The sequence below is a fragment of the Mustela nivalis genome, assembly GCF_964662115.1.
Source record: "Mustela nivalis genome assembly, chromosome: 14".
NCBI lineage: Eukaryota > Metazoa > Chordata > Mammalia > Carnivora > Mustelidae > Mustela > Mustela nivalis.
This window is the reverse complement of record NC_139033.1, coordinates 23,549,604-23,563,902: the sequence shown is the minus strand read 5'-3', so window position 1 is coordinate 23,563,902 and position 14,299 is coordinate 23,549,604. Positions and strand designations below refer to the sequence as shown.

The following is a 14,299-nucleotide window of genomic DNA, read 5'->3' as shown; positions in this document are numbered from 1 at the left end:
CTAAAGAATAATTGTGGAGACTTGGCTGGATCAATAATATGGATTTTTGTTGTTAGGTCTTGTAGTCTGCACCATAATGAGAGATAGGGGACAGTGGCTGTTTTCTAATAGAAAATAAAGGATTGGTTTCCGTGTCTTTCTACATTTGAATGCAAAATGGCACACTTGAAACTAATTCAAGTTGTTCAGAAAAGTCTCCTATTAGATTACTGTAATTATGTAAATATTGTATGTTAAGTGAACCCCCTCTATGGAGTGAAATATTACACTTAGTTTTTTCTTCAAAATTTTTGTTTTGAAAAATAGTCTGATGTCCACTATCCGAGCCTAATGCCTCTACCCCCTCAAAAAACAAACAAAACACAAGTGAAATCAAATTCAGAATGTAAAAAAAAATCAAGTCACCAGGTAAATGTGACGTACAAATACGTTGCAGGGTAACATCCTAACTAAAATTCTGCACTTCAAAAAATCAAGGTCACTAATATATCTAGAATTGAATCACATTGAAAATTTATTAATAATTTTGTCTTTGTGCCTAAACATATCTTCAAATAGGAAAGGGAATAAAACTTCATATATCTCTGCAGCATGTCTGCCTGTAAAGGATATAAATCTCATGAGAATTTTTCTGTTTTTATGTTATAAGAAAGATGTAGGTCACAAAGAAGTTCATAAATGGGAGAAAGGAATCCCCGTCTTCTTGCATCTCAGAGTAATAAGGACCCTCTGTCACACTAGAGGTTTCCCTAGTTGGGTGGCACAGCCCTTCCACTGCCACACGGCTCCGCACACACATGTGCTCTCAGGCATGCATGGGGGAGACCGGGCACAGATGTGTGGCCACGCGTGTACGGGGGGTGCATGCCCACAGCACCGTGCTAGGAAAGACATCTCGGGGAACAGCTTTGCCTCCACATAGAGTAGTATGTTAATATTAACGAGCAAATTATCTATGGGATTCTTAAAAAGTCTATTTTCAGTGTTATTTAATTGATAATATGGCTGGTTGGCAAGATTTATATTCCAAATTGATTAAATAATTAAATGAGTGATTATAATTAAACTTTATTCTTCACAGCCATCTACTCTATTTTTTTTTTAGATCTTGAGATGATGATGCCAAGGGACAAACTTAACCCCGAAATAGGAAAGCAAAGATAGGAAAAATATTTAAATTCAACTTTATTTCATAAATGATAACAGTGAACATTTTCAGATACCTTTGGGAAATGAGATTATACATAATTTGCTTTAAAACTCTCTTTATTAATGCAAGTTCATCTACATGACAAAAGCTAATAATGCTCACAAGTGAAGGGCCTCTTTGTGGTCACTGAAGTTATTCTGCCTTCCTATATTTACTATTTTTTTCCTCTAACTGTACAAAGGCAGCCAGCATTTTCCACATTCATCGAGCTAAATTTCTGTTATGAAATGCCAAAATGTTTTAGAACAAAGCCAGCTGACTGGGGCAAAACCATTGAAAGACTTGTTGCATTAAGCATCTAGATGAGTAAAGTCTATAAGAATAGATACAAATGATTTATTTTGTTTCTGGAAATGTATTTTATAATTTCGTTGTATGGCTCCATGGTTAGCATTTTTATTCTCTTTTGCCCTTCCCTTTGAGCCTTGTGGGATAAACTGCGCAGCTTGGCAGCGCTTACTGCCTGAATATGCTGCTGGAAAAAAGATAGATTGCATTTTTACACTGTAGGGGAAAGTGTTCACTTGTGTAAAAATGCTTAAATAAAATGAGCATTTACACACTTTTAACAAATACTGACTCTGCCAAATCTGTCTCTAATTGTTGCAGGGGTATTCCATCCAGGACTGTCATTAAAGATGAATAATTGAAGTTTTTCTACAATTTCTTTAGCAATCCCTAGACTTGTTTTTTTATGCCATGCAAGTTTGAGAAACATAAACAGCACTGAATTGTTATTGGTGCTGAGTAATGTGGATTTTATTGTTACTTGGGATCTTCAGTGTGTGCAAGGAAACCATTTAATTCATATTATTAAGTAGGAAGTTATTAAAGAAGAACCTGATAGAATCAGGTAAAACCAATTCAATATCCTTCAGTTGTTGGAAAATTCAATATGTTTTATTTAAGCAGAATCCTAGATACTGTATATTAACTATTCCAAGCAATCTTTACTCAGCTCAGAAAGGCCAGATGTATGGGAATTGTAAAAAATCAGGATATGCATAAAAACTGTTCAAGTGCATAAAGCAGCCCCATCTGGAAGACATCTACCAGAAATGAAGTTGTACAAAACCATTCCATTGATAATAAAGCTAATTTTTATGGGTCTGACAAGTATGTAATTATGTTCAGTGGTGCTTTTCAGATTTTATCACAGTCAATAAACCGCAGTGGTAATTTCATTCCCATTTGACATATTTACATGGAAACATTTGATTGGAGGAATTAGTAACCCTGAAAGCCTTGATAGATATGTTTTAATGATCTGTGACCTCCGCAGTCCCTCATCTGTTTATTGTTGCAACAGGCGAGAAGTCGTTTCTGTGCGACCTCTGCGGCTTCGCCGGCGGGACTCGGCACGCGCTCACCAAGCACCGCCGCCAGCACACAGGTCAGTACGGCCGCTCGGTGCCCAGCACCAGCGCTCGGCTCTCTGTGGCGTGTCTTGTCCATTTCTGTGACACCCCTGTGCTTGAGGGTCTGCTGAGGTTTCTACTTGAGTGACCTAAGATTTGGAGTCACCTATTTGTACATGTTTAAAAAAGTCGCCCTACTGCATGTATGTGCAGTGCAGATACATGAGACCGTAGGAGGAAAGAGAGCTTTCTGCCACGTGCAGACACACCAGGCTCTCTCTGCTGGCAAGACTTGGCCGTGGATGTGGTGGGTGAGGCTCGAGGCCGGCTGGCTCTCCGGCACAGCCTCTCCCTTCAGCGTCCCCACCTACTTCCTTCCTCACCCCTGCCTCCTTAGTTGGCTCCCGGCTTATCCAGAGGGTCCCCCTCCACCCCGCCCAGCTAACTCTTGGTCCGTGTATCCACCTGACCCTCCAGGGGCAGTCCCTCTGCGAGTTGGGGCCAGTGGGTGCGGTTTTAGGTTCTTGCTGCTTCTGTTTTTTCTTGCTCTGAAGAATGGAGAGCAACTTGCATAGACAGCGACACGGAGCAGCGTCCTCTTTGTGATCCGCATCCTTAGTGGTTCAACAAAATCAAGTAGGTGCCTCAGTTAGGAGCAGTTCAGAATGGAAAGTTTTAAATATTCATTAAAATTGATTACCTAGTCGGTCGTATAAGTAATTATGTTAATAATTGTAAATTATATGTGCCCGGGACAGTGCTGTTAGTGGCATTGTCCCTTCTAATTATTAACAGAGCTGTTGTATTATCGAAAGTGACCTAGTTTAGATGGTAAATCATGTGGTAACACAATCTGTCACTGAATGTTGGGCTTTTCCTTGGGGACCGTGACGGTGGGTGTTCAGTGGTCACACTCAGAGTGGCATGAAATGAAGACACATGAAATAGGTTGTTTGTGGGATATTTTGAATCTTGGTATGTTATATTTAACCGCCATAGGTGGCTCCAGTGCCCATCATGGTATTTGTAAGATTAGTAAAAACTAATGCTGGTCACTACTTTCAGATCGTGAGTGTATGATTCAGGTCTCTGTATGGGGTAAGAGTTATTATCGAGGGCGGGGAAATTCCAGTGTTCAGCACGATGTTGGGAACTTACACTCCATTCCGTCAACAGGGAAGTCCCCTTTCAGTTTATAGGAGCAACCTGTGGCCGCAACCCGTGAATCTATGGAAAGGGAATCGGGGTCAGGGGCGGCAGGAGAGGCCCAGTGGAACCCAGCCCTCCTCGGCAGCTGTCTTGGAGAAGCTTGGAGTGGTGTGTGTGTGTGTGAACCTGTGCTAATGTGGAGTGCTTTATTCTTAGTGTGTTCAGTGTATTGCTGCCGTGTGGTCCCTGTTGCTTGCCCGGTCGCTCCTTGCTGGTGCCCGGGACCCATGGAGCCCCCTGTGCCACCTCTACCAGCGTGGCGGAGCTCCCTCTTCCCCGGTGGTGAAGACCGTCGCGCTGTGATCACGGGCGCTTACAGGTGATCGATCATGAAGCCAGCGTCGAGCAGGCACAACTTTGTACTTTATGTCAGGTCCAGAGGCTCCTTATTACTTTGCTATTAACTTTATACCATATAGGACAGTGTCTCACAGACAGAGGCATCTGTCTTCGTGGCATTTATCTGCCTCTGTGGCACAAATCAAACATGATTCTTTAATACCAAAGTCAGTTCTGAAGACTGTTTGCTTCAACCAAACAGCTTAGTACAACTCAGTCTAGGCCCTTGGCTTTTATGCTGGATTTGTAATATTTAAGCAACATACAACTTGTTTTTTTCCCAAGGCCAGAATTGTATGGTGCATTTGAAATCTATATTTCTCTGATGTATTCCTCTTCCACACGGTTTACCTTTTTACCACAGAGTGCCCACGCATATCACAATCAGCGTGGAAAGGGATAGGTATCAAAAGTGCTCCAAATGCCGTAAATAGTTCCCTCCTGCGATACAGACTGTCTGGGGGCTGACACAAAACATCCTCCATTCCAAGATTTACTTTTATCACCTGTCAGAGACCCTTGATTCAAGGGCACAGGAGCAGATCCTCACGTGTAGCTGAAGGGTCTTGGCCAGTTTAATAACCAGCAGCCTGCCCAAAGGAATGCGAAGTGTGAGTTTCCATGAGAAGTGTGCAGCCCTTTTGACAGATCGTTGACACACAAAGGGCACTGCTCTATATCCATAGCCATTCTGGCGTCCCCTCCCCCACCCTGACTTTCTTTACTTTTCTATCAGAGCTACCTGAGATGCAGAACATTTCTTAATGATTATTTTGGCCAAGATTATTGTTCATAAAGGAGAGTGTGAAGAGCAACACGATTTAATACGCACTGTTATGTCACAGAAAGGGGAACGGGAGGAAAGGAAGGCTGCCTTTGTTCTGCTTTTTCAAGTAGGGTGGGTGCAGGTGGCCCTGCTGACTTGCAGGTAGCACAGCTCAAGAGCAGGGAATGCCTCGCGCCTGATCGACTCCTCTTTCTGGTGTTGGAATGACAGAGGTTTCAGAAGGGCTGTTCCCAGTGCACTAAGTCATTTTGATCAGTCCTTAACAAGTGTGTGTGCCCCTTCATGCAGTGCCTATCTCAGTTCAGGCATGGACAAATATTAGCTAACTGGAATTCTTATTTAAAATCTCTGTGTGTGTGTGTGTGTATTTTTTTCAAATTTTACAACCTAAAAAGTGAGTTTATTTCTTGGGCTATATATTAAGCCTAACAAACACAAAAACTTCTTCTGTGTTTCTGAAATATAGTTCCCTGAAAAAAATTACTTGAAGAAATTTCCTGAAATTACCTGAAGAAATTATCATTTGTGGATGAAAAAATATATTTAAACAGTAGCACTGGGCATGTAACAAAATGAATGAGTTATAAACTAACTGTTATGCACAGATTTGATTAAATTGTACTTTGTAAAAATTGACATTGTTTTCTTCCCCTTCCGGGAACCTACACATACATGCATGCTTGAGCCTTCCTTTACTTAGTGCTTATAATATAGGATGTTTATGTTGCATATTTTGGTAGCATTATAGTTTTTTAGAGAAAAAAACATAATTCAAAATTTCTTAGTGTTACACAATTTAATCTACAGTGTTGTCAAGTATGAAATGATAACTTATAGTTCCTTACAATATAATGCTAGCCTAATGTGAACTCCAAATTAGTAGAATTATAGAGAATATAAATGGCATTATTCTTTAAAAGTGTTTTTTAAGTTTCAGTTGTGTCATATAAAAATGTCATAAAAATTTAGATGAAATAAGCTATGTTAACCTTGTTTTTTACATGCTTATGTTAAATCTCTAAACTTAAAAAATTAACTTTGAAGAGCTTAAATGACCTTTCATTTACACTGCTAACTCAGACAGTGAGTCCATACTGTCACCCTCTATCCTCTCTAGATTCCTGCCAAATCCATGAAAAATGGATAGATTAAAGATGCCTACCCCAAGGCTATTTGAATAAACAATTTAGCAGTGAGTTGTGACATGACACATTTTCAGACACTAGTTTGAATGGAATAAGGAGACATCAGGATATAGTTGTCTACTTGCTTAATGAAAATAACATCTTTTATTGTTTGACTACGTAGATTCATTATTTGTACTACGTAACTTGATCTCTTATTATGTAGCTACAATAGTCATGACCGTATTGTATTGGCCTGAAGTTACACATTTACATCAGTGGAACAGGATAGATCCATGCCTGTAGTTGTCAGTTGTCTGTGACCAAGGTATGATATGTAGAGAGAAATCTAACAAAGGATGTGCAAAACTCCTACACTGGAAACTGCCAAAAATTGCCAAGAGAAATTAAAGAACCTAAATAGAATGACATACCATGTTCATGGACTCAAAAGATTCAGATCCCGCCAAGCTTCTTGTTGGTGTTAAAAGATTGACAAGCTCATTTTAAAATTCAAACAGAAGCAGCACATGGACTAAAATTGGAAATGCAACTATCTGAAAGAGTTTTGAGGACGATGAACAAACTTGGCCTCATGACTTACCATAAGGCTACAGTAATCAAGTCACTCTGGTATTGGCATCAGGAAGTCACATCTGTCAGTGGAACGGAGCAGAAATTACAGAACAGACCCTCGTCTGTATGATCAATGGATTTTTGACAAAGGAACAAAGACAATGCAGCCTTTTTAATATATAATGCTTGATTAATTGGATATATGTATGCAGTAAAAATGAACTTTGATCTGTATATCATATCATGTATGACATTAACTCCAAACTGTTCTAAATATAAAATTGAAAACTATATAAATTCTAGGAGAAAATTTAGAAGAAAAATCTTTTTAACCATAGATTAGCAAAGATTTCTTAGATACCACATCAGAAGCCTGATTTTTAATTAGAAAAAAAAAACCCATAACTTGAAAAATTATAAACTGACAAACTAAAAACTTTATACATTAGTTAGCTGCTCCCCTGTGGAAAGGCACTGTGAAGAGAATGGATGTGAAGACAAACCAAGACTGGGGAAAAGTATGTATGAATCACAAATCTTACTGAGGATTTGTATTTGTAATGTATAAAGGAGTCTCAGAATACAAGAAAACAAACAACTAAAAGGGGGTTGAATGATTTGAACAGACATGTCACCAAAGATATAAATGTATGGCAGATAAGCACATGAAATGATTCTCAACATCATTAGAAAAATACAAATTGAAAGCACTGACCGTACCAAGTATTGGTGAGGATTTGGAGCAGTGGAAACTTTCCTCTACTGCTAGTAGGAATGTAAAATGGTCAGATCACTCTGGAAAAAGGTTAGCAGTTTCTTATAAAATTATTATGTACCTACCAAATGACCCAGGCAACCCATTCCTAGATGTTTTCCCAAGAGGAAAAGAGATACATGTCCATGCATAGACTTGCACATAAAGATTTGTAGCAGCTTAGTTTGTAACACCCCAAAATGCAAACAATTCAAACGTCCTTCAGTTGGTGGATGGATAAACAGTGTGGTGCATTCATATCATGGAATGCTACTCCTCCACTTGTAATAAAAAACAAATATTTACGCTTGGAGCAACATGAATGAGTCGCAAAGTAATGCTGATACAAGGTCAGACAAAAGAGAGTACATACTCTATGTATAGAAATATCTAGGAAATGCTAACTAATATATAGCAACAGAAAGCAGATGAGAGTTTGTTTGAGGATGGAATGAGCCAGAGAGAGAAAGGGACCTTGGAGAGTGGTGGCTGTGTTCATTGTCTTGATTGTGGTGGTAGTTTCAGTCCACCTTGTATGGTCAGTGTAGCTACATTAAGTTAGCAAAACAGTTAATAATGTGTGTGGTTTTATCCAGATGAGTGCATCACTTTGTGTTCCTGTTGTCCATGTGAGCTGCTCTGTGATGTTGGTGTGTAGCTAAAATAGTCTTGCAGTTCAGTTCTCATAGTGAATGGAGAAGTTTTCAGATATGTTTCCATGTGGATGTTTGTGTCTTTATGATATAGCATATTTCTATATCAAATTTGAAGACATAGAGATTTTCTTCAGCCTCGGCAAGAGGAAGATCATCTGCTGTCTCAAACAAAAGCAAAATCCACCATCATCATGAAAGGGAGCTTTTGTATAAGTTCGGTATAGTTGTCTCTACCAATGTAAGTGCCTTGACCAGCAGTTTAGAGACCGTGAACAAAGTTATTCAAGTTGACCCTGAATGACCACTCAATTGTGTTATAGGTGGGATTTATCTTGAGAATAAATGGCTGAAAGGTACAGATATGCCTCTCAACTCCCAAGATTTTACTCTGCTTTGCATATGTTCTTATTTTTACAAAAATAAATCAAGTATTTCCTTGTAGGATCCATTAAATGGTTTCTCTATGTTAAATTCACTGTGAGAAACCAAATAATTGTTTTGTATATAAAAAGATTTGTCTAAAAAAAAAAAAAACCAAAGGTTTGTCTTTTTACTGGTTTGGAAAGCTTGACAAGAAGCACGGGGGTGTGCCCCCTCTTCATCTCCGTGGTAGGGCAGTGTGCCCGGACCTGTGTTCAGCCACTCCAGGCACACAGGCCACAGAAGCAGCGAGGCATTGGACCCTCTGAGAAGTACCTTGCATGTGCTTTGTCTTCTCTAATCCTCATAACTGTCCTGCTGTCCTGTTTGTTTGGTGGTTTTACCCTTCTGATCTTGTCCAGGGGGTTGACAGGTAGGGAGTGAAATATGGCAAAACCTGGACTGGGATTGAAGGCCATCTGGCTTCTTCCAGCCGCCACCCGGCCTGCAGTAGTAGGTAGGACGCCATCTGCTGAAACGTGAATGTGTTCAGCTAACTGACACATAAATAGGACAAGACTCTAAACATTCTAGTTTTCAGGACAGATGTAGTCTTGCTGCTAGTGGAATTGATGTAGAGTAATTTTATACCAAGGTAGTTCATCCTTTGTTTTCTACATAAGTCAGTATACTTGTAAAGCTATTTAAAAAAAAAAAAAAAAAAAAACACCAGAATTAAGATGTGGCAAGTAGAATTTTGCACATACATAAAATTAATCTGTGTGTAAAACTTCTCAGAAAGAACGTTTGCTGAGAGGAGTATTATTGTATATTATAGATAATTTGGGGGAGGAGGTGGTTGTGAAGTTTTCTCTAGTTCATTGCTGTCCAACAGAAATGTCATGGAAGCTACACTTGTCATTTTAGGTTTCCTGGCAACCATGTTTAAAAAAAAAAAAAGAGTAACAGGTGAATTGCTTTTTTAAATAGTGAGCGAAATGTCTATTCATGTCTCCTGCCCATTTTTTAACCTGGATTATTTTTTGGGTGTTGAGTTTTATAGGTTCTTTATGTATCTTGGACACTAACTCTCTATCAGACGTATCATTTGCAGATTCCCCATTCCAGAGGTCACCTTTTAGTTCTGTTGTTTGTGTTGATTATGAAGTTCCAAATAATTTATTTTTGCTTTGGTTTCCCTTTCCTCCAGAGACATACTTAGTTAAGGAGTTGCTATTACCAGTGTCCAAGAGGTTACGTGTTGTCCTCTAGGATTTTGATGGTTTCTTGTCTAACATTTAGGTCTTTCATCCATTTTGAATTTATTTCTATGTATAGTATAAGGAAGTGGTCCAGTTTCATTCTTTTGCATGGAGCCGTCTAGTTTCCCAGCACCATTTGTTGAAGAGACTGTCTTTTTTCTAGTGGATGTTCTTTCCTGCTCTGTCAGAGATTAGTCAACCATACAGTTGTGGGTCCATTTCTAGATTTTGTATTCTGTCCCATTGATCTATATGTCTGTTTCTATGCCAGTATCATCATGTCTTGATCACTACAGCTTTGTAATGTAACTTGACATCTAGAATTGTGATGCCTCCAGCTTTGCTTTTCTTTTCCAAGATTGCTTTGGCTATTTGGGGTCTTTTGTGGTCCCATACAAATTCAGAAAACATGAGTAGACACTTCCAGAGAAGACATCCAGAAGGCTAAGAGATACACGAAAAGATGCTCAACATCATTCATCATCAAGGAAATACAAATCAGAACTATAATGAGATACCACCTCACACCTATTGGAATGGCTAAAATTAACAGCACTGGAAACAACAAATGTTGGCTAGGATGCGGAGGAAGGGGAGTTCTCTTAACCCTGCTGGTCGGCATGCAAACTGGTGCAGCCACTCTGGAACACATTATGGAGGTTTCTCAAAAATTAAAAGTAGAACTCCCCTATGATCTAGCAATGGGACTGCTCGGTGATTCAAAACCACCTGGTACAAAGGGAACCAATATGCTACAAAATGGGTACAAATGGTGCAAAATGCTGATTCAGAGGGACATGGTGTGTAGCATCATCAACAAGAGCCAGATTATGGGAAAAAGCCCAAATGGCCAGTCAGCTGATGAATGGATAAAGATGTGGTGTGTATTCCTATATATACATAAATACATATGTATATGTAAGAATATTATTCAGCCATCAAAATGGATGAAATCTTGCCATTTGCAACAGCGTGGATAGAGCTAGAGTGTATTGTGCTAATCAAAATAAGTCAGTCAGAGAAAGACAAATACCTTATGATTTCACTAATAGATGGAATTTAAGAAGCAAAAGAGATGAACATGGGGGAACAAGAAAGAGAGAGGCAAACTGTGTAGAGTCTCGACTGTAGAGAATGAACTGGAGGTCCCTGGAGGCGGGCTGGGGGGATTGGGGTTGTGGGCAATAGGTGATGGGAGTTAAGGGGAGTGAACTTGTGATGCTGAGCACTGGGTCTTGTATGTAGGTGGGGAATAACTAAATCTCCTCCTAAGACTTATATCACACACTATGTTAATTAACTGGAACGCCAATAAAAGCTCGAAACTTAAAAAAAAAATGTTACGGAAATAACTCAAATTATTTCCAACATGAAATCAATATAAATTATTATATTTTTCCTGTTCTGGGATGTTGAAATTTGGAGTGCATTTTATACTTCTTGCACATCTCAGTCCAGAGGCTAAATTTTTATATCTAATCCGTGACTGATATTTAGATTTGATAAAATTTATACTTAGAAAGTAGATTCACATTCCCAAGCTATTCTCTACAGACATTTTTTTTTTTTTTACATAGGTAAATCCCATATCAGTTTTTCAAATTGAAAGCTTATACTGAGTGAAATAGCCATATTTCAAGTACTTACCAGCCAGTATGGCTAATACAATTAAAAACTGAGATTTGATTATTTCTTTGAATGTGTGTGTGCGCAGGGGGAGTGGTGAGTGCAGAGAAAGATGTCAGTCGGAAGACTAGCCGTGAGCGTGCAAGCCTGAGCCAGCTGACGGGTGAAGTGCACGTGTGGGTAGAGCAGTTAGATCCAGCCGGGGGACACTGTGAAATAGTATTGCACGTGTTTCTTTGAGGCCTGTTTTTCTGTGGTGACCTCTTACTCACCTTTAGTGAACTGTAAATTTTCCTTACCTCAAACAGTTTTCTCATTGGTATCAAATTAGAGCTTTATTTTTTTCTTCATATTTAACTTTAAGATTTTATACAGTATATTCAAAGAATATCTCTATTCTATGATTTTTCATGCTTTTATCCTCAGGGAGATTTTTCTAATGGCTCTAGTGTAACATAGTTTGTCAGATGACTCCAAATGCAGTGCTGGACCAGGCTTTTGTGTAAGTTTGTGGAAGTTACATTTGAGCGCCATAATATGTACCTTGCCTCCATTCAAATAGAGAAGTAAGAATCAGTGGTATCTTCTAAGTTTCTCACTCGGGGAGTGAATATTCAGGCATCCCAAATATGAGTAGCCCATTGAACTATATTCTTAAATTTTTATGGAAATAAGTTTCTTTTTAATTGTTAGTAGCAGGTTTGGCCCTTCATTTCCAGTTTTTATAATTATTCATGTATAGCACTGCTTTATATTTTGCAGGAGAAAAACCTTTCAAATGTGATGAGTGTAGCTTTGCCTCCACAACCCAGTCTCATCTGACTCGGCACAAGCGGGTGCACACCGGAGAGAAGCCTTACAGGTGCCCCTGGTGTGACTACAGGTAAGGGTTTGTTACCAAGCAGGTGGAGTCAGTGGCCGTCGCGTTGTGTTCAAGGAAGGAATCACTCTTCTGATGAACACGAATTAGCACAGCGTAAAGCAGGATTCCTTCCCTTCCTAGGTCAGGAGTTTATTTCACCATCCAATTTTAGTGACTGTTTTTAAAATTGTAAAGTTCTTTTCCATTTTTTATAATGTTGATACTTGGGGTTTGTAATCCTTTATACACCTGAATTTCAGGTGACTTTATTTCTTGGCCAGAGTAAGGGATCGTCCCACTTCATGAGTTATTCCATGCATGTGGCCCTCGTCTACACTGAGTGAAGCACTTTTAGGCAGTGAAGACAATGCAAGAAATGAAGGACGTTGAGGCATAATAGGTGACTAGTAGTGCCTCTAAAGAGTTATAATACAGATTTCAGTCAGGAAAGAAAAAGGCCAGGAGTGTTCCTAGGAAGAAACCAGTCCAGCCACATGCACTTCCTCCTAGTGGAGACAACATTTCAGCTGGTGCTTAAAAGATGAGGAAATGTCCACGACCTGAGCACAGGAGGTAATGGTGTACTGTAGCATTTTCGGGCCGACAGTGTGATCCAGATCACAAGTGCTCAGCCTGTTCCCTGCGATCCTTGGTGGCTAAGGGATGTCTGCCGCACTGCAGAGTCAGCCTTGCAGCCACAGCAAGACATAGGTGCCAGAAGTTCAAGACGACATGGTCAGGCAGTGGTAAATCATCCCGTTTAACTCTGTGATGAAGTGTGTGTGGAGGGTGCAGGTGAAAATTAAAATGGGAACTGGACATTGCAGCCAGATCGTGCTATACCTGCAGCCTATGAGAATGGATTCAGAGCACATTAGATGGTTTGTTAGACACCACAGAGTCTGCAGGCAGCCAGATGACATGTGTCTTGAGGGCCTCATCAGCTACACTGTGCAGCCTGAGTCTCTGTGTGAGGGCCTTCTCCATTCCAGAGCTGAAGATCTTGTGGACCCCATTACACATGACGACACAGGGATGTGGAGGGGGTTTCTTTCAACCAGCCCACTACTGTTAAACGTTAGGATCTATATATACCTTAAGCCTGAAGCCTTCATTAAAAAAGACATTTTTGTATTCCTGTGGATTCCTGTAGCCTGTGTATTCGGTAAATAGATTGCCATAATCTCTATTATTATCCTCAGTATTGCAGTAAGTTTTATGTGAAAGGTCATTTAATACTACAGAGATATTACAGATATATTTCATTCATTAATTATTCATTCATTCAACATTTTATGAGTTCTGTCTTTGCTAAGCACTAGATTGGTGTTTCTGGGAAATTTGGTAAAATGGTGATCCAATTAGAGGTAGACATAGAGATTTTAAGGTGTTGATATGAGTTCTTTAAAAAATAAACAGAATATTCTTTTCCATACTGAAGAGGTCATACTGTATAGTTGCCTTCTGCATAAAACGCAGAAAAGCAATTAGAGAAATTATAAAAATTTCCCCTAATTATCTCTTTAAGCTCAGGATTATACCCTTTCGGTCTATATTGTATGCATTAGATTTGAGTTGTGGTTCTGGGGGATTTTTTTATTTTAAATTTTAGGTTTCAGACTTAACAAATTGGGACCACCTTTCCGTTCTGTTAATTTTGTGTAACTGTGGTTTTCGATCTGTTGTTTCAAAAGTAGCAGAACTGTTGTTTCAAACAGGATTATTTCCACACCCCTATATAAAATATATAAAAGCGTTTTTTACTGCTTAAAAGTGAATTTCTTAGGTAACATCTGTAATATTTACTCATAATATTAAGGAATAATTATATGATGCTGTTTTGACAGGAAAAATTTTTCCAATGGGGAAGCTATTGATCAGAATAGCTGTTGAGTTAGCCCTGGTGTCCGGTCTGTGTCCTTGTTCTGGGGTAAGCAGGAGGCTGGGTAGCTAAGGGCTCAGGCTCTGCAGGAGCGGACCCAGTGGGCTCTGCCATCTTAACTTCTCGTGAAATACAGGTGGCGAGAGGAGCAGCCTTCCGGGAGCCTCGCTCACGGTAGAGGAGGGGCGCGGCCTGACAGAGACGCGGGCGCCCTGGGTTTCCTCTCAGACTGTCCCTTGGATGGTTACAGGTGTTGCTGCACCTGGTGACCTCAGGATCGTATTCAGTGCAAGA

General features: G+C 39.6%; 1 protein-coding gene across 11 annotated transcripts in view; it reads left to right on the top strand.

The window, feature by feature from the left end:
* Positions 1-14,299, top strand: part of ZNF407 (zinc finger protein 407) — a 439,083-nt gene that overhangs the window by 252,691 nt on the left and 172,093 nt on the right. For all 11 annotated transcript variants that reach the window (XR_014302668.1, XM_082698666.1, XM_082698665.1 and 8 more), the window contains exons 7-8: positions 2,520-2,603; positions 12,024-12,144. Coding sequence is in view for 10 of the 11 variants with exons in the window: in XM_082698666.1 (XP_082554792.1) it covers positions 2,520-2,603; positions 12,024-12,144 (205 nt within the window). In the remaining variant the exon portion in view is untranslated. The remainder of the gene's footprint in view (positions 1-2,519; positions 2,604-12,023; positions 12,145-14,299) is intronic.